The sequence below is a fragment of the Pseudopodoces humilis genome, chromosome 20 (genome assembly GCF_049639895.1).
Source record: "Pseudopodoces humilis isolate 2021_Gansu_Grassland_sample_001 chromosome 20, ASM4963989v1, whole genome shotgun sequence".
Taxonomy (NCBI): domain Eukaryota; kingdom Metazoa; phylum Chordata; class Aves; order Passeriformes; family Paridae; genus Pseudopodoces; species Pseudopodoces humilis.
The window spans coordinates 10,169,418-10,187,412 of NC_142219.1; the positions used below are offsets into that span (position 1 = coordinate 10,169,418).

Consider the following 17,995-nt stretch of genomic DNA (forward strand, 5'->3'; position numbering starts at 1 on the left):
GGTCTGCTGAGGAAGAAGTTGGTTGTCTCATGTGGCATCCTGGGGCGCCCAAAGCCAGTTTTTGCTATGTGTGGCACTGACATGAGACCTGTCTTCACATAGGAGATGCAGAGAGTGACAGTGCATGGAGCTGAGCAGCCCTGCATTACATACAACTGTTACAGAGTTGAAGATCTAAGTGATAAAAGCCTACCTGTGCTGCAGTAGTGACCTGGTTAAACCACTTGTTCCTTCTTCAGTCCTCTCAGTTCTTTATAACTTTCCAAACTGGGGATATCTGCTCTAGCTCAACAGAACAAAAAATATCTTTAAGCAGAGCCAAGGAAAGTAGGCTGAAATCAGCACTAGGCTCAGGAACAAAACCAAATCCAGACATACTACAGCAGAAATAACAGTATTTCTGTAATTAAGCAAACAAATCTCTGGCACAGCATTGTGTCTAAAAACAAATTAAACAATGAGCCATGGCTGGTATCTCTTAGACTAATCAACTAGAGAGAGCTGAGAGAGGAGGGGAAGAAATGTCCCAGGAGGTGGGTCACCAAACAGCCAAGCCAAGGGGTGATGGGGAAACCAGTGTAAGCAAGGCAGAGACAGGCAGAAGAAAACCCAAGTCCTGGCACAGGCTGGTTAGCAGTGATGCAACCCGATTTGTTTGCATGCTTGTGTGGACCTGTTTGCTCCTCAGCCATCTGCCAGCTCCAGCACACACCTCACCACATGCAAGACTTGCAAGGAGGGGAAAAAGGGATCAGTGGCTTAAGGCAGGTGATTTTTAGCACAGATAGGATAAAAGCCCTCCTAACTCACTCACATGTTTATGTACTGGCAGAAGCTCTGAGCAGCACCATTTTAGACACTCCAGCACACAGCAGGTGCTCGGGAGATTTAGTACTGCTACCACTGGCTTGTGCACATAGAGAAATTCAGCTACAGCAGCAGGAGTAATGAAAACTGCTGAGAGCTGAATACCACAGTCTCCTCTGCTGCTGGTCACATTACTCTTGATTTCAGGCAGCAAGAGGAAGAGAAAGTTAATCATTTATGTACAGCAAAGCTAGGGAAGATCCCAGTTTAAAATCCTACTGTAGTAGCAGAAGAAATGGAGTAGACCAGCCCACGATCAAGTGCAGCAGAATCCACACACACTCGGGCAAGGCAGCCCTCTCTGCCGAAGATAAAGTGATAAATGAACATACCTGGAAAGCAACGAAGGTTGCCACAGGTAAGGTATAAGCATGTTCAAACAGGGCTTTGAAAATGAAGCACATTCCCAGTAGTAACTTGTCAGGGTGTCTTTGAAGCTGAGGAACAGCCACTGCTACACCACTTGTGTTGTGTTTTTCTTGTTGCACTTTACAGCTGGTCTCCTGCTCCCTTCTTTGGCGCTAGGTAGGGCACATGAACAGGGTACATGTCATTGGTACTGACTTCTGCTTAAAAGCACCAGAGCCAAAACCAACAATATTTTTCCTAAAGGGCAGCTGCAGGTCTTTATAAACTCTGCTCCTCCAGGACAAATCACTGAGGGTGAACAGGGAGCTTTGGTGAAGGAGGGAAGCACGCTTCTTACCAGCCAAAGCCTCAGCTGTGAAACCTTCACAGGGAAAAGATCCTTTCTCAGCATCGCACAGGACAGGTTGCTAATTCTGTCTATGCAGTGTTTCCCAGTCTAAGACCTTGAGCAGTGCTTACAGGTGCTGGTTTGCAGGCAGCCCCACACCAGGGCTGTGGGTCAGTCCCAGACCTACCTGGTGCCTGCTCCAGCTCAGCCCAGGATTGCTGAGAGCTGGCTGTATCTGCATGGAGTCAGCTGTCAGAAGGCAATGGCCTCTGTGCCAAAAAAGTACAGCTTGAGTAACTCTTATCCCTCTGAGCAACATCTTAGACAGTGGGGGAACGGGCTTTCAGTGGAATGACACCTGACCTGGATTTGCAAAACCTTGGCTACAGGTACAAGTCTGAGTCTAACATGCTTGTGCCAAACTGGCTGCCCACAGCCAAGCACAGCTTTTGTAACACTTTCAGTGGACTCTCTCCCAGGCAGTTACTTTAACAGAGCTGCTGGGATGTTGCTACAGCAGGTTTTTTCTTCCCTGATAACGCTGCTCTTCTTTTCCATCAGAAAAATAGCTGAATACATGAAGGGTTGCTGATTGAGGCATCTTCCCCCATACAGGACCATGCATACTTTACCTTTAGTGATACTCAGATACACTGAAGCCTGAAACTCATACAGAGAGGGGCTCTTTCCAGTCCCTGATAATGATTCCTCTGCATGTGTATCATTTGGCAGAGTATAGTATATTTTATATGCCATCCCACGGCGTGTGCTGCACCCACCTCGTTTTTCAGCTACGTTTCCTCTCCACATCTTCTTGTTTTATTTTTCTATTTCTAAGCACAGCTTTTTGTAGGACTTAAAGTACCAAAATGCCAGCGAGTTTGCCAAAAGATGTTATTTAAATAAAACTCATGCAAGAGCTTTTTAAAAGCAAGATTCTAGGAGGACAAAGCTGCAAGGAGAGATCCATATTTCCAGACTGTCCCCTCATCCAGACACTGGCCACAGCTACAGCTACACAGGTTCTCTAGAGGAACACCTCACCTGCCAGGCTGGCACATGCATAAGATCTGGCCACTTGAAGAAGTACTCAGAAGCTTCCCAAAGGCTGGGTTACAGGTCTTGTTTGGAAAATTTATCTTCAGCTTTGAATACACCTGCCGTGAACTTAGGCTCTGGCTCACACTAGAAATTACTGTTGCATATTTTCCCCTACGTACAGCTGGGGACGTGAGACTGCTCTGAAGGCCAAGCCCTGCCCTGAGGATCTGGGAATTAAGGACCTAATCCCCTCAGTGTTTACATCTGTGCAATGCACAGAAGGTAAACATCCTGTGTTCCAGCATCTGCTGCACCTGTGTCCACAGGCTCAACCTGGGTGGAAACAGAGCAAAGCTGGGCTAAAAGGAGACAGAATTCCTGTACTTATTACCCATGTTAATGCACTAAGTATAGATTTGGCTTCAGTAGATCAAAGTGCTCAGATGTTATTATTAACACATTGTAATTATCTTTTGTCAGCAATCACCAAGAGCAAGGTCTGCCTTGTGCTCAAAGTCTGCTCCAAAGACCTTATGCCCTAAACAGATCTTTTCATGCTGCCAAGAGGGAGAAAAATTCAGATATAGCTGGAAGCTGACAAAGTACGGGAAGAAGCACTGCTAAGTTAAATAATATCTCTCTAGAAGCTTTTTGTCTACAGGTATTCAGCACAGTTCTTTTGTGTTCAGAAGGACAGATCAAATGCTAGCTGACCAAGAAATATTTTCAAGTAAAATGTTACTTAACAGCTCCAGAACAATCCTTTAAGAACATAGATTTGTACCTTTTTATTCAAGTGTTGGAATGTGACATGCTGCCATATGAGTTTCATGGTTTGGGTTTCTTCCAAAATTTTGTGATGAACTTGCTCATTTTTATGGCATTCACTTTCCATTTATGACCCCATTGCACCTATCTGTGGTTAAAACATTTAGTGAAGAGGAAACTTTAAGGGAATATTTTGAAGCTGTAGATTTCATCCTGGCCAATATTCGCTAGAGGGTTTGGGTTTCCTGATTTTTCCACAGAAAGCAGCCACAAGTTCTACTGTATTGGCTATGAGAAATCAGCCTTCTGCACAAAACACTTTCACATCTTGCTCTAGTCAAGCCAAGCTCCAAAAAACACTTCTTAGCTCTTCTTCCTTTCACTTTTGAAATAAATTCATCAAGTTTTAAAGGAAATGAGCAAACACACATGAACACTGTTTTTAAGAAGCAGCCTGATAGAAGTTATTTGGAATCCAACTTTGCAGGGATTTAAAAACTAATGAAACATCTCCAGGTCAGTCTACCATAAAATTTAAATATACGTTTCAGAAAATGTTTCCTCTCTTCCTGTCAGAAGGCTTCCTGGGAGAGTTTAATATATTTTAAACCAGCTCCTTGAATTTTGTCCCATCATTTTTGGCACTCACTCATTTCATATATATGGGAACGGACACTGCTATTTTCATGCACTCAGACACGTTTGTAACTGCAGGTTTGTACACCAAGTCTACACAAACTGGAAAGCATTTGGCTTGATTTACTACTAATAAATCCTAAAACAGTATATTGTGAGCTTAATAGGGTGTAGACACGAAGATTTCAAGAGCAGACAGAGCTGCTAGTCTGCCATCACATATTAGATATCCCCAACAGAACTCAATTAATTTGCCTTGAAATAAAGGAGAAAGAGTGCTTAAAGCCAGAGGAAGAGATTGTAAGAAGCTTAATTATTGTCTCTTTCTTCCAGGTACAACCATTTGAAATTGAACATCTCCAGGTTTAAGGTCTTAAGACTAAAATGATTTCATAAAAAAATAATTTCAAGAATGGAGATTGGCTGTCCTGACTTCAGGCTACCAAGGAAAGACAGCAAAGCCTCTCAGAGCAGGAGGGAATGTTACATTTCTTTGTCTCCACTGTTGTAACCTTCTTAAATTTTCAGAGGTTTTAATGACCAGGTTAAGTATTCATGTTTCCAGTTCAGTTATTTCCAAACTAGTCAGGCATTTTTTTGTTTCATTATCCTCTTATCTGACCCACACTTTTGGCTTACTAGAAAGTTACTGGAAGAAATATTTTTCAGCCTTTAGCTCATGTAGTAAAGACAGACTGAGCTCCAGCAAATCTGGATTAAAAACCTACATCAAAGGCAATGGCCAAAATGGTCTATCAAGGTAAAATATGCCTTTTTCAGGGGGAAAAAAAACCCCAACTTATTAGTAGAAATTAAATATTAGAAATGCATTAGAAGTTATCTAGGAGAGCAGACCACAGAGCTTACTGATGCAAAACATGAACTGTTCAGCTTCCAAACGGTACCATTCCCTCTGCAATACAGAACTTCAGGCAGTGCACTCTTGCACAGGCTCAAGGGGAATGACAAAATATTTAATGTGGAAGTCCCAGACCCCCTTGCAACAAGGACCAGGCTGTGCTGCAGTGAATTAATGTGGTGGCTCCACCAGACTTGATTACAGCAGCCTTTCTGCTTCCATGTGCAAATAGGTAACAAATGCTTCACTCCAGGTGATGTGCAGCATCTCCACAGAACTAGATGAGCCTGCTGGTGTTCCATGTTATTACCTTCATCCTCTCACCATCCAGGAGCCAAACAGCCACCAACAAGCCCATGTTCAGCTCTCTGTGCAGAGCCCCACAACACAATGCAGAGCTGTCTCATCTCCCACACTTCTTCTGCAAAGCAGGATTTGCACACTGAGAGCAAGAGCCACTTCGTGCACTACTTAGCATGGCGTGTCCTCCAGGCACACTTTGTCCTCTGAATTATCTCCAGTGCTAATTTATTGCAGCATTCAAAGCATCGTGCCTCCTGCAGTCCCTCCCACAGGAAGCTGGCTGACTCATTTTTCCACACACTCTATTTTCCTCTCCACAAGAGCCAAATGTTTAGGTCAAGAATAAACCACAAAAAAAAAAAAAGGAGGCTCGTGTTTAAGCACCTCCTGAAGCAGCCCGCAGCCACTTGTGAAGCTCTTTCTTTCATTCAGACAATGGACCTGGAGGTGTTACACACAGGTAGGGTTAACCCCCTAGGGCATCCAACTGCCCTTGCTTCTGTTCTGAACAGCAGTTCCTAATCCTGTAAATTGATTTAGCCCAAGCTAATGGTTTTTGGCCTCAATCAGATAGTTATCTGAGTACTTACTAAAAGACAAGATGAAGGCTGCCATTTTGCATTCATCCCCCTAAGCTCTTTCCCAAAGCATTCAGATGTTTGCCTTGCACACTGGTTCAGATATATCACCTAACCTAACAGGAAAGAAAAAAAATAACTGCATTGCAAGGAAAACCCCATCTACTTTTTCACACTTTGCTTAGTGATGCAGCAAAAGTCCACTGTCGTTGTTGAAAGGGCTTTTCAAGGATACTTGAAAATAAAAAAATCAGTAGTAGTTTTTCTCCATCTCTAGACACACTCAGAGTCCCCCAGTCATGAGAAATATAGGAAGCAACCAGAGGCAGACAATGCAAACACTTTTCCTTCCAAAACCAGAAAATCTAGCCTCAGCCTGAGAAGAGCCAACGTTTGCAGATGTTTCCACCAAGGAACTAATATCTCCATTCTTAACTCCACCTCAAGGAGCAGGTGCCAGACCACCCCATCCCAAAATAGAAAGCCCCAGGTTCTCCTTGTTCTGTCTCTCAGCCAGCTGGGCCTCTGCCTCTCAGGTGTGAGGCATCAGAGTTGATTTGCATTAACCCATTGCCACTCACTGCACAACTAGGGCTTGTTGAGAAGAAACACATTCTTGGGGTTTTTATGGTAAAACTCAGGTAAATAGGAGTGAGGTCAAAGGATACACTGTGCATTTCCACTTGTCCTACAGATGGGAAAGGGAACAAACCTGCAGCAAAAATTTCTCACTTTCACACAAGTAGTAAAAACTTGTGTTCTTGTATTTCCAAAATGCCAGAAATGTGGATGTAGTGCAGAGCTTAGTATAAGCTGCCACTGCTTCCCTTTGTCTCACAGAATCCTCTCAGAACAGGTTTAATGCTGCAGCCATGAGGCTTTCCCCATCACTAATGTGTCCCCAGCCTGATGCTTATAAAACAGTCATAATAGTGCCTTTCCTCCATTACTTAGTCTCCTTGTTTTGGCAATCCTTTGGATCAAGATCTCTTGCTTTCATTTTTTCTTGACAGATCCATTTTGTGCAAAAACAGCGTTCTTTTGTTTCCTGTCTTGTCCCCCTGCCCTGTTGTCTGTGTAGGGCCCCCCACCCAATGGGGCTGGCCTTTGGCAGCCTGTTTCCTGCCAGAGGGAAAGCTCCTCAGCCTTGAATCCCCCACATCTGGGCAGCAGCAGAGTGAAGGATGAGCGAGGAGGAGGATTCAGCCCCACTCTGTCATTTGGCAGGGATGGGGGCAGTCCTGGCTCTCACCAGCACTTCCCAGCTCCAATGTCTTGTGCTGCACTGGGGAGAAGCGGGAAGAGGTCGCTGGAGAAGACCTAGCCAAATCCCCTCCTACTCCTCCTTCAACCACGAAGCTGTTTCACACACTTTACCTCAGCTGTCACTGGCAGAAGGTGTTTTGTCCTTTCCTGAGTGCATTTTTCCAGCAGTGGTGAATGACAGCCTCAGCCCTGCCCTGCAGAGGGGCTGGGGTGGAACTCACCATGTCCATCCTGGGGCAGCCCCAGCCTCACCCCAGAGGGTCTCTCAGCCCCCCAGCAGTGCCTGGGCACCTGCAGGAAATAAATTCCACCCCTTGCCTCAGCAAAATGCTAATTTCATAATGGTCATTAAAACACTCACTTGCCACACACCCTTCACAGCTCCACTGATGACATCAGCCCCAAAAAAACTTCCTCACACCACAAGGGAAGCAACACCATCACAACCCACCAGAGTTCCATCCAGTTACATCACAGTTCCATCCTCTCCCTCACCACAAAAATCCCCATTGCTAATCCAGTCCCAGGCAATGGCCAAGCTGAGCTTTGCCTTTTACTTTACTGTCACTGTTTGAACTTCAAATTCCCCTAATAATGTGTAATCTCCCTGTCTTTGTCTCAATCCACGAGCTTTTAAATCTTATTTTCTCCCCCATTGCTGGAGGGGGGTGTGTGAGAGCAGCTGGGCGGGCATTGGCCAGCCCACCAGGGTGCTACTCCTCTTCTCCACAGAGAATTCCACAGGGAATCCTTCTGGGCATGCAAATCAGCAATTAAAAGCTAAAAACCTTAAGAGCTGGTGCATGCAAGCACCTCTGTTATGTAAGAACTTTCCTGGATAGGCTAATGTTTCAAATAACAATTTGAAGTTGACCTGCATTAAAAGCCTTACTAAAAATCTCTCAAAGATTCCCAAACTGAGCAACCTCTAGGTGTGCTAAATATTGAGGGTGATTTATGGTGCCAACGTGCCAAGGTCTGGGAAACAGGCAATTTATTGGCATGGATCAAGTATCCCAGAAAACCAGGCTTCTTCCAGCACCTGGGTGCTGGCTGCAGTGGCAAAACAGAATCCCAATCCTCTGGTACTTCCCTCAGAAGTCAGAGTAACATTTTTTTGGTAATTTATTAATCTAAAGCAATTTGTTGTTGTTGTTATTGTTTCCACCTCTGGTTATGTGTCAGTAGCCAAATATATTTTCCTTCTAGAGAAGAGCTGGGAATCCTGGAACCTGCAGCCAGGGGAGGCAGCAATTAGTGGTTTGAAGTGTTAATGGGACCACAGTGGGAACAGGAAGTCCCTTGAACTCAGCTATTAACAAATTAATAAAAGGGGTAACACGCTCTCCTGAGTGTTACAAATTTAGCACTAATTAGGACTTTTCTTTCTTAGCTATTTTAGGCAAGAAAATCTTCAATATCCTTTGTTAAATCTTAATCATCTTGTTTGTAGAAGTAAATCATACGGAAACATTGGTTTCTTCACCCTGCTACAGTCTATTAAACTTTTTTCATTCTCCTTTTCTTTCTGACATGACTTATAGCTAGTTATTTTGTATACAGTTAGCTTTATTTATCAAATCTTAACCCAGAGGAAGGTTTTTTTTGAATAAGACTAAACTAAGACTAAACAGGCCATTAATTTGTAGTCCGTCCCTAACTTCTCAAAGATCCCCCCCGACCCCTTCACAGGAACATCAGCAGTCCAATTTATTTATATTTGTTTTATGTATTTATTGCTCATATATTCCAGATGTTAAACATCATGGAGCTGTTGTAACTGACAAGCATCTCTTTCTGCCAAAGATCTACACAGTTTTATATATTTTAGCACTTGGGAATTAATCGCGAGAGAAACTTAATCAAGTTTGCAATGATGAAAAGGCCTCAATTAGAGCAGAAGCCAAAATGTCCTCCTGCTCTTCCTTTCTTCTTGCACTGCCCAAATCTCATTGAAACCTTGCCTGAAGACCAGAAAACAAATCTCACAGTTGATTGGATATATCTAATTGTGAATTGATGTCTATGCTTTTGCAGATACGTTTCAAATCTTGCCTGGTGGCTGTGTTGGCCAATTTGCTCATACTGAGGAAATTAATTAATTTTTAACTACAGAGCAAAGCTGTGATGTTGGGTAATATATGTCTGCCTTTTTGCAAAGAATATTACTTGTCTCTAGCAAAATCAGTGCATTTCTAAATGATTGACAGAATCACAAAAGATTTAGCTTTTAATGTTTAGGAAACAGCAATGAAGAGGGAAAGCCCTAAGGCTGGCCAAGGCAGAAGAAACTCACTTCCATTCAGCAAAAGCCATATTGAGCATTAAAGAGAAAATGGAGATGGAAGGTTACATCTTCACTGATGCCACTAAGTAAAAAGAGCATGTTCAAAGTAATCAGTGGTGAGCTCATGGTTTAAAACACACATGTGCAGGTGCACATCAACAGCAGTGCTGAGAACTGAAGCAGACACTGTCCGAACAAAAACCAGAAAGCCTGAGAAATACTGGACACTGTCAAGGTGGCTCTCATAAATTAATGCAAGCTGATGTTAAAATCTCTATTTTACAGTCAATTAGAAAGGGTAGTTTGGCAGCAGGATTAATAACCTTTGAAACAAATGTAGCTTGAAAAGGAAGATTCCGTGACCAGAGCTCAGCTCAGAAGACTTTGTTTCGTGCCTAGAAAAACTGGATGAAAACCGTTCCTGGTTAGCCTGTGGAGGGAAACACAAAATACAGTCATTTGTGTTTACTTCTGCTAAACAGCTGGTCAGAAAGTATTTTTTCTGCACTGTGTGAGACTAAAGCAAGTATTATTTTTACTTTTCTCAACTGCATGAGGCATTATGCAAATGGTGCTCACTGAGGTGGCACTGTGACATCCTGTCTGCCTTTAGGGCTCTAAATACTAAAAGTAACTGAGTGCTTTTTTCCCTCCATGTGGGTTATAATTGTGGGAATAAGATGTGTGAGCCAGTGAGCCAGGCAGCACATAGATAAATTCCAGATGATGATTTAATGCTGGTGAATACAAGTCTTATAGTCCTGCAAGCAGCCTGGTACTGGAGAGGACCTTTGAGGTCAATTCATTTCCCTTCTGTCACAGGCAGCCCTCTGAAAGAAGCTGCATGATAAAGTGACCCAGCTCCATTACAGAGTTATTTTTTTTGCCACCATTTCTACTACCGTAATGGTGCAGAAGAGGAATCCTACAGCAGGTCCTTGGAAATGTAGAAATCTTCCCATTGCCAGCCTTAATATACTCTTATCCGGTTTATTCACATCTTTCTTTTCTGCCAAAATTGTGCTTCTGCTTAAATAGCGCTTCTCCCTTCTGTGTGCTCATCCGTGATGTATTTATAGGGAGTCCTCTCTCAGCATTCACTGCATGAGATAAAACAAGCCATCCTTTTTTTAGACTCCTTTCGTATAACAGACTTTCCACAATCTGAATCATCCTTGCAGCTCATCCCTTCACCTGCTCCTGTCTGGGCATGGGGAGCAGAACGAGCAAGCAGCTATATATTTTCTTACCAGGGATTTTTACAATGCCATTAATGCTGCCTTGTTTTCTTACTGCTCCCTTGTACATTTATACTCTCTGTACGTAGCATTCTTCAAGCGTATAAATTATGTTACACAGTGAACTGTCAAATACTGGTGTGTCATCTCCTCTGGTGCCACTTGTGCTCCTTGGGAGTGTGGTCAGCATCTTGCAGGCAAAATCCTTCAGTGCTTTTCATCTGGTGCTTTTTCATCCTTGATAGCTCCTGCAGAGCGTTTCAGCATGAAGATGTTTCAGCAGTCATTACAAAAGCAAGTGAATCATTCAAAAAAAGCACAATCCATCCATCTTCTTTAGTGTCACCAATTAATAGCTGCTCAGGATGCTTTGCAACCTATAGTTGTTTAAGGGAAGAAAAATAACCAACCCCTTCCTGTAGTGAATTCCTTCCTATAGCAAGGAAGCTTTATTAAATTAGGCAATATGCAAAGGGTTCTGACTTGGGGCTTTAAAGGAGAGTGAAAAAAACAGTGTAAGAAGGAAGCTAAAAAACAATCGGTAGACAAGATTATTTCTTATTATTGGAACCCACTTCTCTTTTCAGAAGTCAGTGGTCAGAGCCTGATTTGGTGGCCACATTTCTGTCTGATGCTGCCCCTCCAAGCAAACAGTGTTGAGGCCACCAGTTTCCTCCACTTGATGGAGCTGGAACAGCCTTTTACTTCATGCTTCTGATTTGGAATATTTTGCTGCAGACGGTGCAAAATAAGGGACATTTTTTAAAAGGGAGCAGTGTTGCCTTTTTGGGCAGCTCAGACTGTGTGTGCTCATTGCTCCAGTCACAAGGTTCTAGAGCAGAGTCATTGCACCCTTTGGTGAAGCTCTGCCTTGGGCACTGTTAGAGCACCCGGAGAAAATAAAGAGCCCCATTTGCCAGACCTAAAGATGCATTCCCCAACCTGCCCACAGCTGCTGACTCCAGTCCCTCCCTCTCTGTCTAAAACACCATGGCTTTTGCCACTGGACACACCCCAAGCAGGACAGCAATGCCACCCTCGAGGGGAATCAATTCCAGCCCATGTGGCATAGCTGGAGGTCTGTGTCTAAGTGTAATGGAATCTGATGGAAGCTAATTAAAAATAAAACCATCCATTTCGCTGTCTCGTTAGGGTTTCGTCATAAAAACCTTATGTTGTCTTACAGGCCCAAACAAGTGTGTTCACATGTAAAAATCAGCCATTAAGCTGCCTGGAGCATAGTTAACATGTCTAAGCTGTCATTTGTAAGGGCTGCCTCAAGCCTGGATCCTGCAGGTAGGAATGGCCTTTCTGCTGTCCTCAAGTCACCCTGCATAAGTGGGGCATCCCTGCTTCAAAATGGGAAAGAGGGACAAGCCCAGGGATCTTGCACTGACAGTCATGTGGAGAGGATGTTTCTCCATCTGGCCTTGGCAGGAGCTGGGAATCAGAGGCAAAGAGTACTTGTTATATGAGGGCTCTGCCAAAGATGTTCAGAGGTTAGGAGTGTAAATCCAATAGGGGTGTTTCCTGGTCTTCTCCTCAACCCCAGCTAGGCTACAATTTTTAAGGCAAAGTGAATTTCCTCTGGGACACAGGAGTCATCGTGGGTTTTTACAGTGGAAAAAAATTATGGGCTGTGGCCCCTTGGCTGCCCCAAGGGAAAAATCAGCATGGTTTAAATGGCAGCTCTCCCCAGTGTCTGTCAAAGGTGAGATTTTGACTCACCCAGACTATGCAGAATTCAGAGTTTCTGCTGAAACTGGGCTTGTGCAGAAGTTGTATCTGGGCAGGTCTCCCTGGGCAGGAGGAGATGGCAGCTTTGGGTCTGTGGGGTAACTCCAGCTGGTGTCTCCTTGCAGGCATCGGAGGTGGAGCGGCAGCTCTCCCTGCAGGTCCACACCCTCCGGGAGGATTTCCGGGAGAAGAATTCCTCCAGCAGCCAACACATCGTGCGGCTGGAGAGCCTCCAGGCCGAGGTGAGTCACCTGCCTCCCTCCTGCAGAAAGCACCCAGGGCTCCTGGAGCTTGTGTCATGCCCTTCTCTGAGCAAACACAGTCAGCCAGTGGAGCCAACAGAGGGATGGCCACACTGGGGCAAAGGACTCCCCCAGCAAGGATTGCTCCATGGTGTTCTGGTTGGGATTCTGGCTCAGGGCATCTTCCAGTGCTGCCTCTGCCACAGCATTCCTCCAAAATGAACAAATGAGAAGGATCTTCCAGAAGCCAAACCATGGCTGTACTCCCACAGGGCTCTGCCCAGTACAGATTAAACTCTGGTGGGCATGGTGGGAAGGTCTGCAAGGGTTTTTTCCTTCTGTTCCTCATGCTTGCAAAGAAAGCAGCAATCCTCTCCTGCCTCTGAGCCATGCACTTGGGAAAGCAAGGAGCCCCTGCCTGTTTTAACTTAGGTACATTTGCAGGAATGATACAACTTCCTTCCTTTTCCCTTCCCTGACAGGGTCACTGGGGATCACATAGCAGGAGCTAGATGGGTAGAAGATGTCCTGCTCTACTACCCAACCACTTCTTTTATTTAAAAGCTGTCTGGAAAAGCTTTTCCTAAAATCTGTCCATTTCTTTTCTCCTGCTCCTACCTGCTCCTTGCTGGTCCCTCGCCTTTTCTTCCCCTCCCCTTGGTGTGGAGCAGCAGGTCCTTGAAGTAAGTATGGAGGCTTGGAAAGGGTTTGCCTGCATGTACATGGCTGTTACCATGCATGCCTGTCACCATGCATGCCACACCTTCTCTCCTCACCTCCTTCCTGTATCTTGCTTTCCAATCCCTTTCTTCCTGTGCCTTCTCCATGGTCCAGGGCTCATGGCAGAGCAGTGTTTTTTCTGTTGTATGGTTATTTACAGTGTGTTCATTACTGGTCTGCCCAGCAAATATGAACTCTTGGTACAATCTCTCCATTAAAGCTCTTATTTTTCTTTCTCCAACCCACACAAATCATGATGGGGGTGGGTAGAGACATCTCAGAAACCATTAGTCACCTCAGAGCAGCTTTCCAATACCTCCAGCAGCCTTTACTCTGCAGAAACAGCTAGTCCACATACTTGGCTGATACTCCTTTGTGCAGCCAAATCTTTCCAGCAATCTGGAAAGCAGCAAAGAGACAAGGTCCCAAAGAGGCCAAGAAAACAGTGTGAATTTGCTGGATTTGTCTATGCTCCATGAACTGAAAGGAGGCCATAGAGAATATTTAGGGTTATACTGGACTGGTGGATGGCTGGCATACCAGATCCCAGAGACCCTGTGTGTAGCAATGTGGGGAAAAGCTCCTTCTTCTTGGTTAAACAATAAGTGACCTTGGCTAGTGCTGATTCATCCCTTGCACTGTTCCCAGCTAACTGAGTCACGGAGGGTTTGTTTGGCACACTGTCCCTCGCCTGAAATCACTGCCCTTGACAATTAAAAGAAATGAACCAATTTTAAAGGCAACCCATCACTGGGAGGCTAAAAATAGGCACAGCACAGAAAGGAGTTTTCATAAGTGAAAAGACAGAAAAGTCCCTGGTGAGGACCTGATGAACACACACAAATTAAGAACAGCTATGGGCAGTGCTGTGACACAGACCTACGGGGAGCAGGATCCCACAGCCTCACCCTGGATCCTGCTGGCTCACCCTGTGGTCTCCAGCATCCATACAGGAGAAAATGCCACCATCTGGACCAGCCAGGAAAAGTAACTAGTTTTTCCCAGTCTTTCAAATGTTAAGGTGCAAGGGGTGGGCAGGGCTGGTCTCCACTTAATACCTTTGAATATTCCTGCCTGCTCCCTGACCTGCCAGTGCACACCCAGCCCCTTTGGAGCTGCCCCTGAAGCCTGGGGGAGGAGTTGTTTCCTTTCAGAGCTTTCCTAAGCTTTAAACTACACACAGAGGTAGTTTCTCTCATACAGGTACAGAACATCTGTGTACATCCTTCTGCATTTTGCTGTTCCATTTCTCTCTTTGGAATGTGGTGTCTCTCCTCTCTGGTCCCTGCAAAGTCTGACAGGGCCTCTCTTTGCCCTGCAGATCAAAATGCTGACAGACAGGAAGCGGGAGCTGGAGCATCGCCTCAGCGCCATGATGGAGGAGAACGACCTGCTCCAGGGAACCGTGGAGGAGCTGCAGGACCGAGTCCTCATCTTGGAGAGACAAAGCCATGACAAGGACCTGCAGGTGAGGAGGCAGCAGTAAGACAGAGAGGGTATGGGGAGATGCAGTAAAAGTCATGATCTGGGGAAAAAATTGGCCACGAACTGAGAGACAGAACAACTGGAAGAATGAAATGGCTCATGCAAGAATGGCAGGAAGCAAGGTCCTGGGTGTTCCCCATGAAGATGTGTAGCATCAGCAAATCATCCTGACAGCAAAGAGCAGCTTAGGAGGGAGATCTGAGCAAGGAAGTGAGGCAGGGTGCTGGGGAAGTGAGGTAAATGCAAAAAGAACCAGAGGACTCCATCAACAGAGGTTGCAGTTAATTTTATTTAATTTTTTAATAGTAGAATTGGCTTGAAAAGGGACTTCTTTAGATCCCACTGTTCCAGAGGGCAGTCTTAGATCAAACGGGGCTTCTCTTAGATCCCAGTGCTCATCTGGTTTCCCAGCAATCTCCATGGTGTTCACAGCCATGAATCACCAAATGACACTCCCCAGAAAACAAGCTTGGCACCTCTGGGGCTTAGGGCAGAGCAAGGGTTTTCCATTTCACTTCTACGGGTTACCAAGCATTGGATCCTCAGATCTGCAAAACAACACTGAATATATTTTCCTTTTTTAAATATATATTTGTATATATTTTTAAAAAACATGTAGCTAGCACTTTTTGTTTGGATTCACTTCCTGCTGTGTTGTTTTCAGCAAATTTCTTTACCTGAGTCCCAACTTCTTCACAATGTTCTTCATTTTAGTACTGATTAACCTGCTATTTTTATCTTTCTGGATATTCTGGATTCTAAACAGTGTCTAATGGCACTTGGAGATTATTAAGCTCCAATAAATAGCAGTACCAGCCAAGTACTTTCCTCCTGGCTGGAAAGCCTGTTTTGTGTCACTCATTCCTCCCTCCCAGCTTCCTCACAAACCAAGAGATTGATCCAGTCCATATTGCCTCCATTAATATTTTTCTGATTCCTCGATTTTCTCCCCAAGCTGCACCAAAGCCAGTTGGAGCTCCAGGAGGTGAGGCTGTCCTACCGGCAGCTGCAGGGCAAGGTGGAGGAGCTCAGCGAGGAGAAAAGTCTCCAAAACCTCAACACAACCAGCACATCCCTGCTCTCTGAGATAGAGCAGAGCATGGAGGCAGAGGAGCTGGAGCAAGAACGAGAACAGGTATTTGCCCTCCAGTTTAATGTGTTTGATCTGGATTTGGAGCTGAACCAAAGGCTGGAAAATTTGGACTGGGGTCTGGTATCAACACCCTTTTGACCATATGAAAGTAAACCTCTGCATCCATTTCCAATCCAGCACAGCAAATATTTGTGAGGGCTGGCAATCACACGCTTCACTTGACCATGGAAGGAGGATCTCCATGGCCCTGACACCCCGGGCTAATGCCAGGTTCTCTTGTTGCAGCTGAGGCTGCAGCTCTGGGAGGCGTACTGCCAAGTGCGGTACCTCTGCTCCCACCTGCGAGGCAATGACAGCGCCGACTCGGCCGTGTCCACTGACTCCTCCATGGATGAGTCCTCAGAAACCTCATCAGCCAAAGACATCCCAGCCGGGAGCCTGCGGGCAGCTCTCAGTGAGCTCAAGAGACTGATACAAAATGTGCTGGACGGGGCAGACTCCACGGTAAGTTGGTGGCACAGACAGGCCTTGGTGAACCATTTGAGATGCAAGGAGTGGGCTGTGCTCTGTGACTGCCCATCTCTGAGAGCTACAGAGGTTTTCTGGCAGATCAGGGCCTTCAGGATCCAGCAGCACCTGCAGCGAGCTCTGGGCCAGAGGATGTGCACAAGCCAAGAGCAAAGCATGTGGGGTTTCAGCCTGCAGTGCTCAGACCATCTAAATTTTCAAGCTCATACAACTGTCATTGGCCTATGAGTTGTTTTGGAAAATTAATAAAAGTAGGCTTATTTTGAGATTTCCAGCAAGTTAGAGTTTCAATGTGGAAATATTGCAGATTACCTTACATATCACAGTTGGGTTATTTCCTTTGGGATATAACCTTACTTTATTAGCAATAGTATCACAAAAACATCATAACCCCTATGCTGGGATGTTCAGTCCCTGTGAATTGTCATTGGTAGAAATGTCTTGGCAGGAGCTGCCAAACTCAAGTCCATGGCAGGTGAAGGGTTTTGCTGGCACAAGATGATGTCTGTAGGATGTGGTCCCCCAGGCTGCTGGGCAGGACGGGTGGCATGGAGGGACCACTCAGCATCCACAGAAGTACAGAATTACAACAAAACACCTCCCTGTTTGTTATGGCTCAAATCAGGCCTGTTCCCATTCCCAATAAGCTGGTTGTATTGTCATTATGACTTATTTGGGGTGCTGTGGTGAGGAAAGCAGTGCAGCCCCTGCAGGGGGCTGTGAGGGAGTACTCACCCTCCTCATTTAGGTACCAATAGGCTGAGTACAGAGATGAAGTTGCATTTGGTAAATGAAATGTAGAGAGTCCTGTAAAAGGTCCATAAACAGAGACTGTAGCCATATGGGCTACCAAATGGGCAGTAGTTCTCTGTAAATTTGGTTTATGCCAAGGTCTGCATGCTCTTTGCATCATGTGTTGAAGCACTACCCTTGGTTGAGCACTCTTGGTTGTGAAGGTATATGGGAACAAAAAACTACCAAAGTCACACTCACATTTTCTTCTTCCTTGTTTAATACCCTCGTCCCAAACTAGTACCAAATTAATACAATTGCCTTTTTTAAAGTGAAATCTGAGCAAGAGATTTCTCTCCCGCTCTCAGAGCTCTCGGCGAAGCGACGACGACACCTTAGAGGAACAGATCAGGAGAACAAGTGAGGATTCGCGAGCCCTGAGGGAATTAATGGAGGGAGAGCGGGGGAAACTGAGGCAGAGTTTGGAGGAGCTGCAGCGACTGCACAGCCAGGTTAGCAACTCCCACACTTTACATGTGGTCTTGTAACACCAGTGTTCATCCTCCAATACATGCCATCCATCAAAGAGACCAACATGATAAATAACCCAGGAGGATTTAGACCAAAATGGTTGGATGAGGGAGATTTGTTTAACCAAATGCAGAGGATTTAAGCATTTAGGATGAAAGTTTCTGACAAATTGTCTGGGGCCCATCTGAGGCATCATCTCAAGCAGCCAAACTTCCTTTAAACCTTTCTCCCAATGCGCTTTTTAGACAACCTCTGTTACTTAAATTCTTCTCAGCAGAAGACCTCAAAATACGAGGCTGCTTGATATGGGGTATTGGAAACCCAAAGGTATGCAGGCTGACCTGAATTGCTGCACTGAGTCCTTGTGAGGGGTGTGTGCATCAATTC

At 45.1% G+C, this 17,995-nt stretch overlaps 1 protein-coding gene across 1 annotated transcript in view; it reads left to right on the forward strand.

Moving 5' to 3' along the window:
• BICDL1 (BICD family like cargo adaptor 1) overlaps positions 1 to 17,995 on the forward strand; it is a 49,008-nt gene that overhangs the window by 17,944 nt on the left and 13,069 nt on the right. The window contains exons 3-7 of the mRNA XM_014253658.2: positions 12,403 to 12,519; positions 14,561 to 14,707; positions 15,680 to 15,859; positions 16,103 to 16,321; positions 17,446 to 17,589. Coding sequence (XP_014109133.2) covers positions 12,403 to 12,519; positions 14,561 to 14,707; positions 15,680 to 15,859; positions 16,103 to 16,321; positions 17,446 to 17,589 — 807 coding nt within the window. The remainder of the gene's footprint in view (positions 1 to 12,402; positions 12,520 to 14,560; positions 14,708 to 15,679; positions 15,860 to 16,102; positions 16,322 to 17,445; positions 17,590 to 17,995) is intronic.